Genomic DNA, 19,277 nt, shown 5'->3' on the forward strand with positions numbered 1-19,277 from the left:
AAAAAGGCCATAGAGAGCCTGCTATGGAGGCTAGTCCATATGGTTCTTTCTCATAATGTTACCCCTTCCTCTAAATCTTGAATGTAGCAAGCATGTTTTACAGAAAAAGAGCAACTGCATTTTCAGCTGGGTTACAAAAAAAAAAGATTTAATGAATAACAGTGGCTATGATAATTGGGCTCCAAAGTGCACTTTGGTAGGGGGGGTCTTTAAATGGGTCAAAAATCGAAATTTTGAAATATGATCACGCCCACTTCAGGGGTGATTTATTGGGTCATTTGACAGACATTGTGCACAAAAATTGGGATCTAGCATGAAATAAACCCCCCACCCCACCCAAAAAACTATTTTGCATTATGTGCAATAGGGTACAGCCATATGGTGATTTAGAGGAATGCTTGCCGTCATATAACTGCCGAACGACGTGTGCTAGGACTACCAAACTTGTTAACTTTTGCTAAAATTTACTTGGCAACAAGTTTAAGAGAATAAATTAAATTTATGATATTTTTTGTTGCCATGGCAACCGGTTGATGACAGGCATATTTTACGAAATTCTCTACTTTCCGCTTGAACGTTGCGGTTTAATAATTTTCTTGGTAAACACTTTTGTTTCCTATGGCATTAACATCTTATATAACATAATGTAGCATTCATGATTAAATATTCATAATTTATGCTAATTTGATGACGTAACTGGTCAAAATCCAAGATGGCAGCCCATGTCATAAGCGATAATGGTAAAATAGGTTATTATCACTCGAATTTTTCCACTACTTTGTAGTTTTTACCAAATACATTCCAATGGTAATTTGTAGTCCGTTCTTATTGTATTTTTGGGTTACATGTCGAAAATAATATATTTTAAAACATTTAAGTTTGACGATCCAAGATGAGGGTTCTCAAAGGATGGCTAAAAAATAGATTTGACTTCATTTTCTGACAAGGCATTAATATCAATTCGGATGCCATTGACAACAAAAGTCTTACCTACCTTAGTAGACGTATAAGTTAGACACCCATATTTGCTAACTTTTTGTTTGATACCTTTAGGATACCATAATATAATTGGAAGTACCGGTTTAGATGGTTATCGCCCATAACATCATCTTAATGGCGTCATAATTACCCCATATTACTTCATAGAAGTAGAGACAGACGGTGTTGTCAAGACACCAGAATTAAAGAAGTGATTAAGACTTATAAAGACATAATCCCTGCAAATTTGGTGATCGTAGACCAAGCCGTTCGGATTTAGTGAGGGGAGGGTGCAAAATGTGTGTTTTGTTGTCTTTTCAGTAACACTTTTACATTCTGTATGATATACCCAATATGAAATCGATGGAAACAAATCCGTTAGGACGCAGTGAGAGCTCAGCGCAATCGCCGTCTAGTGGAAAGGGGGCTTATTAGCAAAGTCAAATTTTTTCTCCCTGAAAAATAACAACGGGGCACTAGGGCATTAGCTACATTACCATTGCAGCAGATTGATAACATACATTTTAAATGAATAGGGAGAGTGACAGTGGTAGAGAAATCAAAGAGTGTACGTAATAATTACTTTCAGTTACAACATAGAAGTAAATCTGAATCACAACTAATGCCAAAAATAGATCTAACTCTAAATTGTTTGATGTCGGTAAGGTATTTCCTCCATCTAAATACTTCCAACTACCTACAAAACTGCAGACAGTATATATATAGGTTGTGATATCAATGATCTAGTACCATTGGAGGCTGAGGTAGTGGGCCTTGGGAAAGTGACCACTGACATGGATGTACGAGAGGCGTCACAGCAGATGTACCTTTTATGCCAAGTATTACCATGATACAGCATCTAAATCTCTGAGCACAATCAATAGAGGGTAGAAGACGTTCCTGAGGAAATGGTTTACTGAAAGCAGAAAGAGGCATGGACAGACAGAGAAGGAAAACCCAAAGACAGAATACAATGAGTTGTTTTAAAAAGAAGAGTGAACTCGTATATACGCAGAGGACCCAGAGTAAAGGCAAACCCTGGAGAAACGAACAGAAGGTGGGGGTGACTAGGATATAAGACAAAGTAGAGACCCTGGACTATACATGACAAATTCCAACAAAGCTTGGGCAAGCTGGGCTCTATTACTTTCCTTTCAAATTAGAAATGTACAAACATTTTCCAAGTAAGACCTTTCATCCACTGTTACTAGTACACAACAAGAGTTAGGGCACACAAATGACAGTGAGAGTAGCCCAAAAAGGCAGTACCGTAACGGCAGGGATGTAATTTATATAATATATTTACATAATTAACTATCTTACTAGCAATTTTACTGCGGATTTAATTGTTCAAAGTAAAAAAAAAAACTTTTGATGCAACTAACATGTACACCTTTCCAGGAAAAGTTATATTCAGATTTTGGCTCAATGTGAAATTTGGGTGCAAAAGTGTCGTTTGAGGCTGTTTTGAAAGCAGAAAAAGTAAATTATACACATGTATTGGAAACATAACATTTTACATGGCAACTAGATCTATTGTATACTACCAGGAAAAGGTGTAGGCAATGGCAAAGACTTCTAGATTTTAAAAAAAATGACCACATGTAATGTGCCATATTTCACAAATGTGCATAGTACAGGCACTACTAGTGTCAAATTTGAAATCTATCTTCAAGTTAGCTATTCTTTGAGAAACCTCATCTTGGATCGTCAAACTTAAATGTTTTAAATTGCATTATTTTTGACATAGAACCCCAAAATGCAATAAGATCGGACCACAAATATCCCTAGGAATGTATATAGTAAAAACTACAATATAGTGGCAAAATTCGAGTGATAATAACCTATTTTACGATTTCGCTTATGACATGGGCTGCCATCTTGGATTTTGACCAATTACGTCATCAAATTAGCATAAATTATGAATATTTAATCGTGAATGCTACATGATATTTTATAAGATGTTGATGCTATATATATGAAACAAAAGTGTTTACCAAGAAAACCATAAAACCGCAATGTTTAAGCCGAAATTAGAGAATTTTGTAAACTATGCCTGTCATCAACCCGTTGCCATGGCAACAAAAATATCACAAACTTATTTTATTCTCTTAAACTTGTTGCCAAGTAAATTTTAGGAGAATTCAACAAGTTTGGAGGTCCTCGCACACGTCGTTAAGCAGTTACATGACGGCAAGCATTCCTCTAAATCACCATATGGCTGTTCCCTATTGCATATAATGCAAATTAGTTTTTCAGGGGAGGTGGGGGGTTTATTTTGAGATACGACTTTACTTTTTGTATCCAAAGCCTTGTATTGATGGTGTTAACCATTTCCCAGGTGGGTGTCCAAAAATTTTGACTTTGCCATTTATCGACCCCCCCTAACTTTGGAACATGTTTATCAAATGCTTGTTTACATGGCAAACATTTTACAGCAAGGGGACCCGAACAGAAGGAGGGGTCGTAAGCTTTGTCTGGAGAGGAGGTTATGCAATTCTGGTTGCAAAATATTATACAAACTGAGTTGGGTATAGGAAAAATATTTCGACTCATAGAGTTTGATTCACAAAATGTATAGAAGGAAGCTAAAACAATGAAAGAACGAATATTTGCAGCTGCTGCTGACTTGGAACATTTCATCAAATTTTCATATACATTGCGCATAAGAGTACCGTAGAAAATTGTACATATGTGGTACTTCTGGAAGGTTTGATAATGTCCTATTGCGTGAAAAAATAACGCCGAAAATATCTTCACCAGTTTGAACTAAAAGATTATATTACATTTGGTATGAGATTGATATCTTCTCTCTTGGAGTACAAAGCTCTTGGATTACAAAGGTCTTGACTGTATTGTTCTGTAGCGTTGAGTTATTGGAAAAATGCACTAATTGATAAAGTATGAAATTGTATTGACCCTTTGCCTGGCGTAATTATTTCTCCGTCATTCCTACCCTCCGAATTACCATTTTACAGTTTGACCCAGAGAAAATAACGTGTGTATACAAATATTTACTATGGAGTTAACCTATTTTATCTTGCAGTACCGAGGGTTTGATAGTATTTTGCTATAGTCTTAGTCTTAAACTTTGAAATGCATTTTTACTGTGTGGATTGTGTGACCTTTTTGACCTTCAGCCAGGTGACGATTAGTCCCATCTCTGTATTGGGTAATGTTTTATACGTGTATACATAAGAGAATACATTCAATTTGGCTCTTGGTTGTCCTAATGTTTTGTCACAAATATTGAATACTATCATAGCTACATTTCCTATCTACTCTGCTTTAGTAATCATATGTTTCTAAATCCAAGAATTATATACATGCTGCTGCTGCTGCTGCTGCTGTGGCTGGGTGATGGGGCAGTCACATTCGTCGTAGGGAGTCGTCGTACGATATTAATGTCGTAGGCCGTTTGTGTCTAGCAGGATATGACAGAACCAACCACCAACAAGCCGGACCTAATATAGCCCTTTTGGGCGACATGACAGCTTTGAAGTTTTGAACCGAGTCAAGTGCCACCATGGCAGGTCCTCAGTTGCGATCGTGCGACGATCGTACGACGGATGTGATCGAGCCCTCTGTCGGAACGGCTGAGGGGGGAGGGAGTGTCTATTCTGGACCGAGAACGCTCTCCATCTTGCGGTACTTCTTCGCGGCTCTCCTGCGGATGTACCAGAAAACTCCGAGCCCCACCAAAATCACGGCCAGACCGACACCAAGACCAATCTCCAGGCCGTACGAAGGCCCGCCCTTTGAGTCCTGAGAACACTCTTCCGCTGAGGAAAACTGTCCTTTCTTCACGCCGAACGGTTGCACGTGGACTTGACGGACGAGCAGGTCTACGTCCTTTGTTATCATGACGTGCACGTCGGCGTCACACTTGTAGGACCTGTCCTGGTCTGCCGGAAACACGGTCAGGCTACTGTTGGAGACCGTGTGAGCTTTGTTAGGGGTCATTGACCCGGGGAAGATGGAGGGTATCTCCGTGTACGTCAGGGAAATCGATGCCACGTGATATTTGGTCTTACCGCCCCCCTTTGCTGACTTGTGGAAATCGAAGGTTACGTTGAATTGTCCCTCGGCGTAGAAGGTCAAGGTCAGACTGGACTGTTCGTCGCCACAGGTCCCCGAAGCGCTGGCCCTAACGGGTACGTTGAAGACGCCTTTCCCCGTGTGCTTGTTCTTCTTCGTGTAGCTGGCCGTAAACTGTAGACCCATGTCTGCCAGCAGACATACCTGGGTTTTGTCCTTCAGCTGGTAGTGACCTTGTTTAGGTTCGCCGGGGGGAGGTCCAGGTGTAGGTATGTGTGTGGTAGAGGGGGGTAGGGGTGTGTGTGTGTGATTGGTGGGGCCTGGAGTGGTCTGGTTGGTGGACGGACCTACGGTGTGAGTGTGGTTGGTGGGGTTGATCGTGGTGTGGTTGGTTGGTAGGATCGTGGTGGCGTTTGAAATAGGAATGATGGTGGTCATGCCATCTAGAGCACATTCCATCGCGTCGCCGAAAGTCCCGTTCTTCACCGCAAACGGTTGAACCTGCCAGTCTATGATTTCCAGCGTGACGTTCGCGTTTATCTCCAATGATTGCTTAGATTTGCACAGGTAAGACTTGCCAACGTCAACGAGGAACAGGTTCAAGCCCTTTGCTGATACAGTGGTAGTCTTATTAGGATGTTTCGAAGAAGGGAAATGAGGAAGACTTTCCTTGTAGATCAATGCGACGTTGGCAATGTCAAATTTCTTCCCATTCGATTGGAAAATGGCGGTAAGGTCAAAGCCGTTATCAAAATTGAGAGATAGCGTCGCAAAGTTATCCTCACACGCACCTGCGACATTAGAGTCTACGGGGAGGACAAACTGGGCGGTCCCGGTGCCACTGTCCTGGGTCTCGTACTCAATGTTAAATCTAACCCCCCAACTCGCCAACAGACAAACTTCGCCTTGGTCATTCTTCAGACTGAAGTTGCCGACAGGTATCCCGCGGGGTGTTGGGGTGGTGACGGGGGCTGTGGTCGACTCTGCCGGCAGTGTGGACAGCCCGTGGTCCTGCGGACACTCCTCGGACGCAGAGAACTCCTGCTTGTGCACATCAAACGGCTGGACTTTGATATAGTCGATGACAAATGCAAGAGGCTGTGTAACAGGGTAGCCGAGATTAAAGGTCGCGTTCGCCTTACAGAGGTAGGATTTTGAAGTGCTGGTCTCAAATTCGTGCATGTCGTCTATCTGATTTGGAGTGGTCTGGTTGACGTACTTGGCGTCAGGAAATATGGACGGATCGAGGGTGTGATAAACGGTTAACGCGGAGAGCCAGAATCTTGGACGCACCGCCAGGATATCACGCTCGAATTCCATTTTTATACCAAAGTTTGGATATCCCGTGAAGAAGCCGAGCGAAATGTCTGCCTTTTTACCCAGTGTGGACGCACACGTACCTGTTGCGACACTGTCTATGGGCAGAGCGTAAGACACTTCTGCGGTGGTGTTGTCGCTCTTCACGTACTGGACACTAAACCTGGCGGCGATGTCGAGAAGCAGGCATTTCTTTCCGCTGCTACTGGATACCGCGAAGTGCCCTACTTCAGGGTCGTCGAAGGACGCGTCGTCGGCAGCCAGCGCGACGGACATCCAACAACACGACAGGAGCAGAATAACGGCGGTCATGGACGTGTGAAACATGGTGGAAGTGGACGTGTGAGACGAGAGAACGTTCTCTGAAGTTGCAACACGCTGGAGTCTCGTGACTCTGAGCAGATCCCGGACTTCGAACCTTTATGGGACCAACGTGACCACCATATTTACCATGGCAGGGGAGGGGCCGGGGTAACCATGGAAACGAGATAAGATGAACTCAGATTAATACAATGTATTTGTATTGTGTTATATCTCATTTTAATTGTTTGTCGTTCTAGTGTGCCCAGTGGGGTATAGATTTCTTTCTATACAATGGATTTGTTGGTAAGGCATAGAATTGCATTGACCCTTTATGGCATTGTTCTGTCTCTGTCATTTCTACCCCAAGAATTTTTCCAAATAACTTTCACACTGTGGTGTTGACTAAAATGCAGTAGCCAATGACATTTAATCATAAGAGTATACATTCCATTTTATCTTATTTTCGTCCTTGTACGTAGTTCATTACGTAAATTATTATAGACTGATAGAACCCATGTTTCCCACCTCAATTGGCTCAAACACCTGAGTAATACAGACAAATTCATTTTCATTATGAATTTAGACAAACCTTTGACTGTAAATCTTATCTGTTCCTACATTTTCAGAGTCTCACAAAAATTTAACACGAATTCACTTAGTAGAATATGATCCTTGTGTTGATTGATATTGTAAATATTCTATGTATTTTTCAACTACTTGCGACCAGTATTTAACCCATGCAGTGGATATATATATATATTAATGCTAACTTAGCTATACATTCCCTGTTGTTGTAGCAATCACATAAACATATATGCAATAAAGGTCTCCATTCATTAAATCATTATCACTAGTTTCTTGACTATGCCATTCTGTTCTTTAATGGATCAATGATCCATGATAATCCACGTACCTATGCTGTGCGCTGTGGGCACTTCAGTTCCTTGGCAACATTCCCCTTTCCTACATACACTTCTTCATTACGATTTTTCTATCTCCTTATTATTTGTCCAACTGGTTGTTGGTACATGTACAACCTCAATGACGCACTTTCAAAATGAATGTGGACATAAAGCTTTAATGCTAACTTAGCTATACATTCCCTGTTGTTGTAGCAATCATTAAGGTATATGTTTGAAGGCCAATGCTATCAACAGAATGGTTCTGTCAATAAGAATGCTGTGCCTAACTGACACGATGATCCTGTCAATTTTTTTTCATCATTGACAGTATGGTGATGCCAATAAGATTTTGGAACTGTTGAAAGCATTGGCAATAACATTCTAACAATGCCAAAAGGTCTTATTGACATAAACATTCTGTCGATGGCCAGGCCTTCAAACATACTCCTGAGCTTCCTGTAAAGAAATTTTTGCACTATTGACAGGATGTCCCTGTCAGTAACAACGTAGGCTAACTCAACCCATACGTGAGACGTGCTGATGGCAATAATGTGTATGTTAGAACAACGGGGGAGTCTAAATTTGGCCGAAAAAGCTCATCTTATGGTACTTCTTCGCGGCTCTCCTGCGGATGTACCAGAAAACTCCGAGTGACACCGACAGCATGACGAGACCGACACTAAGACCAATCTCCAGACCGTACGAAGGCCCACCCTTTGAGTCCTGAGAACATTCTTCCGCTGAGGAAAACTGTCCTTTCTTCACGTCGAAGGGTTGTAGGTGGACTTGACGGACGAGCAGGTCTACGTCCTTTGTTATCATGACATGCACGTCGGCGTCACACTTGTAGGACCTGTCATGGTCTGCCGGGAACACGGCCAGGCTACTGTTGGAGACCGTGTGAGCTTTGTTAGGGGTCATTGACCCGGGGAAGATGGAGGGTATCTCCGTGTACGTCAGGGAAATCAATGTCACGTGATATTTGGTCGTACCGCCCTCCTTCGCTGACTTGTGGAAATCGAAGGTTACGTTGAATTTTCCCTCGTAGAAGGTCAAGGTCAGACTTGACTCATTGTCACCACAGGTCCCCGAAGCGCTGGCCCTAACGGGCACGTTGAAGACGCCTTTCCCCATGTGCTTGTTCTTCTTGGAGAAGCTGACAGTGAACTGTAGACCCATGTCTGCCAGCAGGCATACCTGGGTTTTGGAGTCCTTCAGCTGGTAGTGACCTTGTTTAGGTTCGCCGGGAGGAGGTCCAGGCGTAGGTATGTAAGTGGTGGAAGGAGGTACGGGGGGTGTGGTTCGTTGTCGTGGCGGGAGTTGTCTGGTGTGTGGACGGAGTGTGCTTGGTAGGGTTGATGGTGGTCTGGTTGGTTGACGGACCCACGGTGTGAGTGTGGTTGGTGGGGTTGATGGTAGTGTGGTTGGTTGGTAGGATCGTGGTGGCGTTTGAAATCGGAACGATGGTGGTCATGCCGTCTAGAGCACATTCCATCGCGTCGCCGAAAGTCCCGTTCTTCACCGCATACGGTTGAACCTGCCAGTCTATGATTTCCAGCGTGATGTTCGCGTTTATCTTCAGTGACTACTTAGATTTGCACAAATAGGACTTGCCAACGTCAGCAAGGAACAGGTTAAAGCCCTTTGTTGATACCACGGTGGTCTTATTAGGATGTTTCGAAGAAGGGAAATGGGGGAGGCTTTCCTTGAACATCACCTGGACGTAGACAATGTCAAATTTCTTTAAATCCGATTGGAACATGGCCATAAGGCCAAAGCCATTATCAAAATGGAGAGATAGCATCCTAAGGTTATCCATACACGTACCTTTGGCATTAGAGTCTACGGGGAGGACAAACTGGGCGGTCCCGGTACCTCTGTCCTGGGTCTCGTACTCAACGGTAAATCTAATCCCCCAACTCGCCAACAGACAAACTTCGCCTTGGTCATTCTTCAGACTGAAGTTGCCGACAGGTATCCCGTGGGGTGTCGGGGTGGTGACGGGGGCTGTGGTCGACTCTGCCGGCAGTGTGGACATATGGTCTTGCGGACACTCCTCGGACGCAGAGAACTCCTGCTTGTGCACGTCAAACGGCTGGACTTTGATATAGTCGATGACAAACGCAAGAGGCTGTGTAACAGGGTAGCCGAGATTAAAGGTCGCATCCGCTTATAATACAGAGGTAGGATTTTGAGGTGCTGGTCTCAAATTCGTGCCTATCGTTGATCTGATTTGGAATCGTCTGGTTGACGTACTTGGCGTCAGGAAATATCGATGGATCGAGTGTGTGAAAGACGGTTAACGCGGAGAGCCAGAATCTTGGACGCACCGCCAGGATATCACGCTCGAATTCCATTTTTATACCAAAGTTTGGATATCCAGTGAAGAAGCTGAGCGAAATGTCTGCCTTTTCACCCAGTGTGGACGCACACGTACCTGTTGCGACACTGTCTATGGGCAGAGCGTAAGACACTTCTGCGGTGTTGTTGTCGCTCTTCACGTACTGGACACTAAACCTGGCGGCGATGTCGAGAAGCAGGCATTGCTTCCCACTGCTGTTGGATACCGCGAAGTGCCCTACTTCAGGGTCGTCGAAAGACGCGTCGTCATCGGCAGCCAGCGCGACGGACATCCAACAACCCGACAGGAGTAGAATAACGGCGGTGACCGACGTGTGAAACATGGTGGAAGTTGACGTGTGAGACGAGAGAGCGTTCTCTGAAGTTTCCAAACGTTGGTCTCGTTACTCTAAGCAAATCATTGACTCGAAGCAAATCCTTGACTTCGAACTTTGACGGGGACAATGTGACCACCATATTTACGATTGCAGGGGAGGGACCGGGGTAACCATAGAAACGAGATAAGATGAACTGGCATTAAAACCAGCTTTGCGTAATATCTAATCTGAATTATTTGTCTTTTACGTTTTATTGTACTTAGAGAGTTCCCCATCTCCCCCATCCTTGGGTCATATGTGTGATTTGTGAAGCTTGCCATTGTTTCCGTGTATTGATTCTTTTGGCTTACTTTTCAGATGTAGACATAAAGTCGATTATTCGTCATTTCTGCTGAATCAGACCAAGGTTGGGACGTTTATGATATAAAGGGGGACTCATGGCCCTGCAGACTGCCGATGCTGTTATCATACGCGACAACGTGCCCCTACACGAAATAGACCAGCTAAACTCACAGTACTGTAAATGCAGAAATGTTCGCGGTTTTCGCGGTGACCACTTCACCGCTAACTTAAAACCACCGCGAACATTTTTTCTATTATGGTATTAGACTGCAGTCTATGGTGTTTCCGCGAACTTAAATCCACCGCGAAAAGTCCGTTTTTCCGCTACCGCGAAATCAAATCCCCGCGAAATTAAATGCATTTACAGTATACTGTTAGACCTGTATTTTTCACCTTGATCCTAAAGCGCGCGTCTTTTCAATGGTGGTCAGGTCTTCCACAAGACGCACCAGAGATGTAGTTGTAACCGCTGGTCTCCTTATCCATCCCTTGGCGTGACCGCTGCTAAACTGAACGAAAGCTAAACCTGCAATTACGCCAGGCATCTCACCATCATGCTTCGTGTTTGTGTTTGAAGAGTTCTATGATAATCCAGGTAGATGTACTACTGTTTCGCCTCGAATACACCAACAATCATGTATGTACACTTTACTCTACTTAAGCTTCGTCACTTTTATCTGTCACAAAGAAGACGCTCGTCTTTGTTCTGCTGGTTCTGCATGATTAAACCATGTAACTACCTGTACTCGACAACAACAGAACAACAAAACGCACGCCATCAAAAGTGAGAATTCTATACCAGGAATCCATCTTGACTACTACATGCAAGATTACAGTCTTTATTTGTGAAGATGGACCTATCTCTACTAGACAGTCGGCCATTTTGCTATGATGATGGATTACTCTGACTGTGCGATTTAGCTGCGGTGGTGCGTACATTTATGTTGTAAATTTTAGTGTGACCTTCCGGTATGTCATGTCTAATATTGTGATCACTACTGAAGAAGATACAAGTACGATGCTGTAAATATTGTTTCGATGTCAAGCTACTTGTACCCCAGATAGGCGATTACAAAGAGAATGTCACCTTTGCTGACCTTCGTTTGTACAATTAATGTTTATCCACTATCGTTTGTTCGGAATGTAAGATGCATAATAGAACTCATTAACGAAATGGCACTGGTGGTCTAAATCTATCATGCAAGAAAGGCTCTTCTGGACATCCAAGACTCATTCTTCTTTCTCCTGTCTTCAGCATGTCATTTTGCTTGCACCTCCCTTTGTTCTGGGATTGAAGGAAGAAGAATGCCCAAATCTTTGTCAGGTGACTTAGTTTAAGAATAAGCAATGCAACTCTGCAGCGCAGCTGAGCATTACGGTTGTAAAGCATCAGTACCTGGGGTTCATGCCGGCTATATTTGTGTTCATTTATCTTCAGCATCTAGGGATACGTTTTGTGGAAGAGGTTGATCCCGAGGCTCGTACGTAGTGAAGGTATGTTTGAATTCCGTGTTTTAAGGTGGAAAATCATAGAGGCAAAAATTCTACCTGAAGCCGTATCAATATTACTGTGTGGTACGATCACGCACCATCCTCTGAGAGCTCGGGACATAGTATGATAGTATCATACCATGATCTAAGCTCGGAGAGGATGGTGTGCAAACATACCACATTTAAAACAGTTCATCGACGTCCCTCTTAGACGCTTCCATTACTAGTAGATGAACGTACGAGTTTTTTGAGATCTTTGTTTTGAAACCTCGATTCTCAGTACACTTCCTGTTCGGCTACTGGGCAAAGGCCGCAGGTAGTTTGTGCCTGAATTTGGCACAATAATATGATACGAGCGTCGCTGCCAAGAGAGGACGTCACTGCATTGAGCTTCCCGTCTTTGACCTTTGACGACGCCCCATCATTAACTGGATAATTGAGTCTGCTCGCAAGCCAAAATTAATTAGGCAATCATATTAACTATCGCTTGTTAAAATCTAGTGCACATGATGTGCCTCAGGGTCTCGCATTGACCCAAACAGACACGAAGAACCGGTGTCGGGCGGTCACCTCGACTTTCCCACGGTATAGGCTCCGCTCAGGTGAGTCCACCTTTTACCCTTTCTCTGTAGACACCTGTTGCGCTTGCCCAACGGCTACAGAAGCGGAAAGGGGCGGCCTGTCGTCCCGATGCAGGGTACGCACGCGCCGCCTGGCCGTCGGCTACAGCCCCCCAGGAGGAGCCATTCCTATGCCGCCGGCGAGTTGGTCTACACTCCACGGTACCGTCCACAGCCACAGCAGGTACTTATACATATAGCTTCTCCCTTTCCTGTTAATTCTGCAAGAGGAAATCGCGAAACCCCATGTCTGGGCGAGGGAGTTGTACTCTAGCACGAATTCCGAGCATACTCAAGCACACAAGAGTTTTGACCACACCTGTTTATGTTCTCGGGGGGCTTTCTCAGTTCGCTAAAGAATATAACGTTAAGGTTCACGTGCACAGCAACTGATCTTAGGTGGTTGTATTTCTGTACATAGCATTTATCTCTTGCACTGACTCATTTAATAATCCCCACAACGGTAGCTGTGTAATAGCCGGTTGTACCGCTGTGGTGTATGTACTAGTTCTTCTAAACATTGTAGGGCAGACGTCAGACGTTTTGTGTGTAGCACATCACGCATGACGAGATGTAGATAACAAGATGATGACCCAGGCTTATGGTAAAACCCCTGTAAGTCTCACCTGGAATGGTAGGCATCATGTTACTGACATTACTATGCTACTGTACTACGTACCAAAGCAGGGAAATATCGCCCTTGATAAGCTTGTTGCAGAAATGTAAATCAACATAAAAAAAATTAATATGCAAAGTTCTATTAACCCATGCTTAAATTGGTGACGAGTCGGAAAGTAGCTGGTCTATAAAAATATATTCCTTACTCTTGACGTTTTACATCGATGAAGGTTTCACGTCCAGGTTGCACAGACGTCCGTGATTTTGATACAGAATACAAAACGTACTCATGGAACTCAGACTATATAAAACTAACGAAAGGTAGAGGATGCTACCTCAAAGGTTTGGCCGTTCACAAAATCTATCTAGTTGTATTGTATCTAATAGTTGTATAGTGTATTGTACATGCATACAGTATATGTGTATCTTGAATGTGTTCTTTTTGATACCTCATTAGGTGCCACTCTACCACCATGACAACTATGTGTATCCTGAACAAATGCAGACCAGCGCAAGATTTGCCCTGCCCGGCCTGGCTTACGTGTACCAGGGAGCAGTTGTTCCAAAGAACGTTTGGCCTCAGGATCAAATAAGACAAAAAGACGCTTTCAAGTTGTCACGCATACCTCAGAGGAGCAATAGCGCCAGGATTGTTCCAGTCACCGCGTCGCAGGAGTTTCCCGTGCGGGGTGAGTTCACTTCTGCACCCGAGAACACTGACCCGCCCGAGGCCTGGAACTTGATCTATTTCACGACGGAAGCGTCCAAGAGAAGAGGGGTGCCCGACGACTTTCCGATTTACAATATTGTGTCAACCTCTGGAGCCATGGACGTTGAGGTAGCAGGTAAAAAGAAAGGTCTCATTAAAAGGGCTCTTTCGTCTCTGTCTTTCAGGAATAAAATTTCCATCTAGAATTACATGTGCGGAAATGTTTGTTGTCAATCAATATTGTTCTAGATTTTCCCTGGACATACACAAACATTCTGCCAACAGAGTACAGTATCGAAACAACATGTCTTGTATATGCCAAATGCCAGTATTGAAACCGTAAAGTGCAGTATTTATAATAATGATGATGATGATAATAATAATGATAATGAGCAAAACAGCACGGCCCAGTCAAACCTGTTCAAGTGGCCACCCTTACATTCGTAGTGACCACCTGTACTATGTCACCACTTTTTGGTGGTCCCTTAAATGATCTTTCCCTTGACACAGGCATAGAACGTTTTGTCAATAGTGACCACCTGTCCATATAAGACCAAATTTTATCGGTTCTCTGACTGGTTTGTTTTGACTGTATATGCAAAGTACAATACAGCACATATGCCAACAGCTGTTCCCTATAACAGAAAGAAATGTACCCAAGGAGTACCAAACAGCATTGTAAATTTTAGTGATGTTGAAATATTTCAAGTAGCATTGCTAGTAGTACTGGTAGCAGCAACAAGGACTGTTACAGTAATGTTTTCTTCTGTATGCCATTGCCCAGACAAAATAACTCTATATATACTATACTTCTATCTTGTAAATAAAAACAAGGTTCACGTTACAGACTGAGTTCTCCCAGCGAGGATTTATTGACTAGTTTTGTATCAGAAACCGTGTCACCATCAACTCAAGCAGCAAATCCAAATGTGACTATTTATGTAACTAAATCGCTAAGTAAATCATACCCATTTACAGCCATGTTCGTATGACAGCTCCCTGCAACTAAAATGACAAGCTTCATACAATGTATAGCACTGCTTAAGCTCGCTGTATTCTTCAAAACTTTATCAAAATTAATGGAAGACAATGCTTACCACTGTCATTGCCCTTTGCCAACATTTCCTTTGACTTGCATGGTCATAACTTCTGTATGCCACTTATCAAGCCTAAATGTCATTTTTACTTCTTGTTGCGGATTATATGATACATAACAATTGCATGATTACTGATATATCAACCTGTCCATTGCCATGGTAACTAAGCCATCTTAGTTAAGAGTTTTATACTAGAAAACTTTAGGGGAATGCTTACATTGTAACTTACAATATGTAGCATTGTATCTCCTATTACAAAGCAAAACTAAGTGTCAAAACATTCCCCTTATATGACATACATGTACAAATACGTACTCCCCAAAAGAAAGAATTTCACTTCTAGGGATAAAAGTCTCAGTAATGTGACTGCTAATGTATCCTGCTTTAGTATAAATATCACTTACTCATAGCCACACCAATTCAATTGTGTAGTTTTTTTTAAACCATCTTCTTTTGATTTTTGTTTGAAGGTTTGAAATTTAGGCTTGTCACAAAAATGGAGATAATACAGTTCCGATGCTGAGGATATTTTTACTCTCAATATCCAGTGTAAATGCACAATTGAATTGATGTGGCGATAGGTGACCAACATAACTACTAGCAGTCAGCAGATATCACAGCAACCTTACATATTACTGTCTTTAGGGGGTTATGAACCAGCCCCTACAAGTGTGGTTTAGATTAAATCTAGTAATAAACAGAAAAGAATCTTAAATAAAGAACAAAATATTTATGCTATGTACAATATCTACAATTTCTTTCCTTAAGCAAAAAAATATTCATTTTTGCATCCTTGTTACACAAATTTCCTTTGTTGATATTAAGGAATCCAACACTGTTCATTAGGATTGAAACATATGCAGGTTTCAGGTGTACAACTATGGTAATATCTGTGCTCGACTTGTTACAAATTGCTCCAGACACAATTAGAAAAATAACTCCCAACATGGACTAAGACAGGAGCAGAGCTTGTACCTTTGTTAGTGTAACCACATAAAATGGCACTATGTACATTATCCACCATTATACTGTAACACTTGCTGATTCTTCATTTACTGGTGGTTCAATTACAAGTAACACAATAACTAAATGCTTTGCACATTTGATACTGTTTTGTACAGTAAGATATGCTTGCGTGCATCAACAACATCTAAAATGTATCATTACTCTACTCTTGATGTCACACAAAATGGCACAGATGGAACTAAAAATAATAATATTCAAGCACATCACTGGCAGAGGATGTCTTTAACATACACGTATATTAAACTTTGTCGCCATTTGCACTTTTTTTTCAACATTTCAAACTTTTTCAAAATTTTTTTATATAATTATAAAAAAAATTAAAGATTGAAATAAAAATGTTGGTATACATGAAAATGGACAGGTAAGAAACAAAGAAGAGAACTGTGTGACTGAAGGTTTTAAAAAAAAGACTCAAATTATGTACATGAAAAAAATCATTGGCTGCAGAATGTCTGTCTATGACAGACCTTTTACACAGCTGACAGTGGCCAATCTGTGACAGATGGCCATGAGTATGTCAAATATACAAAGTAAAGACACAACTGTTGCAGTTTTCTTTTTAACAGCTTTTTACAAAACCAAAAGCTTTCAGCATAAGGCAACACTTTCCTGCTAGGACATGTGCAACGAATGATAATAACCAAGTCCAGTCCCATAAATGTCTTTTCTAAAAGGTAATTTGAAAAACTCTTAAGGGTTGGAAAAGATTACACTTAACATCTGTCATTCTTTCAGAACAAAAAGAAAAATTCAAAGAGAGACTTGCATCAACTTTATATGCAGCAGTGTCTCCTTTCCATGTTTCTTCACACTTTTATGTGTTGTTTGAGACCTCTACTCATATACCACATCATTATACAGACCATTGCCTCTTCTACAATGCAGACATGGCTATTTGCCTAATAGTATGTTCCCTGTCAATACTTGTTACAAGGCCTGGGTTATAATTAGTACAGATGATAAGATCATTATCACAGTATAAAACGAACATGTTACAAACACATATCTTATAAACTTACAAAACGTACAGATTCTCCATTGTTTTGTTACAATACAATGAAACTAAAGTACTATATTCTGTCATGGACACAGTTCCATCTTACCTACCTACACTTCCTCACTATGCTCACATACACATTTAACTACTACATGTACACCACATTCAATGGAAAAATTTGCTGTTTCAAATTGGCAAATTTGGCAGTTTCATTCAGACTTCATAAAACTCAGCTAGTCTAGAAAGATGTGTTTCACTACAACTAAAATAATGCTCTTCATCTTTACTGTCACTCAACATTTCCCTGCCAAGTGAAGCTTCTCTACATTGTAAACTCATTTGTACACAAAGAGTGATTACATCAAGAAAAGGAAAGCATTTTTAAGGTAATGAACTTCTGAATATTCTCCTTTTCGTTTCAGGCAAGCTTTTGCCTCTTCACCTTTCTTTCGCAATTTTCTAGGCAAACTCACACTGATGTACTCTGCATGCACATCATGCAATCAGTTTCTTTCTTTCATGGCTTTATAAAAAAAGCTAGATTTGAAATCTAATACACACGTTTTGGCCTCAGATCACACACATATTATGTCACTCTACTTGCTGTACATCCGACTGCTTTACACAAAGTATTCCTGATCAAGCAATTCACAAACAAGACACAATACACCTTTTCTTATGTACATGATATCTGATATAAAAAAAATAGTTGATGATAAAGTTTTAGGTACAATGCTGCTTGCTCACTAGCACCATCAAGGCAGCCCAGTACATGGGAGCTATCTATGTTAACTTGGCAACTTTAGAAATACACAGAGAAATGAAACTACTGTGCAAAGGAAGCAACAAATATCAATAGTTAATTACATGTTGTTGTTTTTTTGTTACACAGAGGCCAAAAAAATATACATGTTGACTGTACAAAACATACAGGTATTTTCTTTCTTGTTTACTTAAACATTGATACCACACCACATACAGACACTAACAGCTCCAGGGTATTCTATACTGTTTACACCTCACCAACCACAGATTTTACACATGATACACATCATCGCTCTACAATATGGACTTCCATGATCATCATTACAACACCCTCAGTCAATACCAACTATTTCTTCCGCACATATTTCTTTCTCTGCTTTCAAAACAAATACTACAACACGGAACAAGTGAAACAGATACTGGTAAGTGTAAGTTGTAAATGAACAGCGGCTTCCTACAGACACAATGGTCAAGGAAGAGTGTGCCCAATATGTAATTACTAGTACCCATAGTTTTGACTTTACCGAAGGAGAAGCACTGGTTGATTGACCATCTTCACCTAGTTAGAGACCTACATAGCTAGCCTTGTCTGTAGAGATTACAGTGCATAACAGGAAGACTTATTTTCAGCAGAGACTGCAGAGAAGACTCGGTCAGCGTGCAGCGACCCTAGACCAGAGACTCGGTGCTCTCGTCGGTGCGGTCCACAGTAATGATGTCACCGTTCTCGGCACTCCCCGCCACCTGGGTCTGCATAGCCTTGTATAGGAACAGGTACTGGTCCTGGAAATGAAAAAAAAAAACGCCTTTAAGGACCACAAAACTGATCCCATAGCCCTGTCCACCTCTGTCAAAACCAGGGCTGTCACCAGGACCTGTCTTTTCATCCTGGGACGAAAATTTGCTTGTTGGGACAGAAAATAATTTCACCCCATCTGTCCCAAAAATTACATGAAACTGTTGAAAATGTTCTTTCATAGGTTTAAAATAACTTTGTTAATCAGGAAAATCAACAACATGGGCTCCCAACAAGCTGGAGGCTGCCCTGGTGAAAACATAGAAATGCAAAATAAAAATACAAAGATGCACCTCTTCAACGACAAAGATGCAAATATTTGAAGGACATGCAGCCACTCTCTCCTTGACCTAACTTATAACTGCCTTGTGGTTCAACTGCTATTTGTGATGGATAGTCAGGATTGGTCTAATTTCCAGCCTGTGACTTACAGGCACAACATCACATGATAATAGGTGGAACACATTACTATTTCAATCAGGTCATCTTTCCAGTGCCATTGAACATACACTGTGATTGGGGTCCCTAGACTGTGTTTCAACAAGAATAGGTTTTTTTCTGCACTAGGAACTATGAGGTCGTAGGATTGAACTAGATTAG

General features: G+C 41.8%; 2 protein-coding genes and 1 long non-coding RNA gene across 11 annotated transcripts in view; 1 reads left to right on the forward strand and 2 right to left on the reverse strand.

The window, feature by feature from the left end:
• LOC118415894 overlaps positions 1-18,011 on the forward strand; it is a 20,059-nt gene extending 2,048 nt beyond the window's left edge. Inside the window, exons 2-3 of the long non-coding RNA XR_004831160.1 lie at positions 12,682-12,853; positions 13,745-18,011. This is a non-coding gene — a long non-coding RNA (uncharacterized LOC118415894). The remainder of the gene's footprint in view (positions 1-12,681; positions 12,854-13,744) is intronic.
• Positions 3,598-6,696, reverse strand: LOC118415891 (lysosome-associated membrane glycoprotein 1-like). The gene has a single exon (XM_035820813.1). The coding sequence runs from the start codon at positions 6,658-6,660 to the stop codon at positions 4,594-4,596; it is 2,067 nt and encodes a 688-aa protein (XP_035676706.1). The 5' UTR covers positions 6,661-6,696; the 3' UTR covers positions 3,598-4,593.
• The window catches only part of LOC118415889 (receptor-type tyrosine-protein phosphatase gamma-like), a 39,460-nt gene continuing 35,101 nt past the window's right edge, over positions 14,919-19,277 (reverse strand). For all 9 annotated transcript variants that reach the window (XM_035820804.1, XM_035820808.1, XM_035820812.1 and 6 more), the window contains one exon: positions 14,919-18,664. In XM_035820804.1, coding sequence (XP_035676697.1) covers positions 18,551-18,664 — 114 coding nt within the window. In that variant the 3' untranslated portion in view covers positions 14,919-18,550. The remainder of the gene's footprint in view (positions 18,665-19,277) is intronic.

The sequence above is a fragment of the Branchiostoma floridae genome, chromosome 5, assembly GCF_000003815.2.
Source record: "Branchiostoma floridae strain S238N-H82 chromosome 5, Bfl_VNyyK, whole genome shotgun sequence".
Classification (NCBI taxonomy): Eukaryota; Metazoa; Chordata; class Leptocardii; order Amphioxiformes; family Branchiostomatidae; genus Branchiostoma; species Branchiostoma floridae.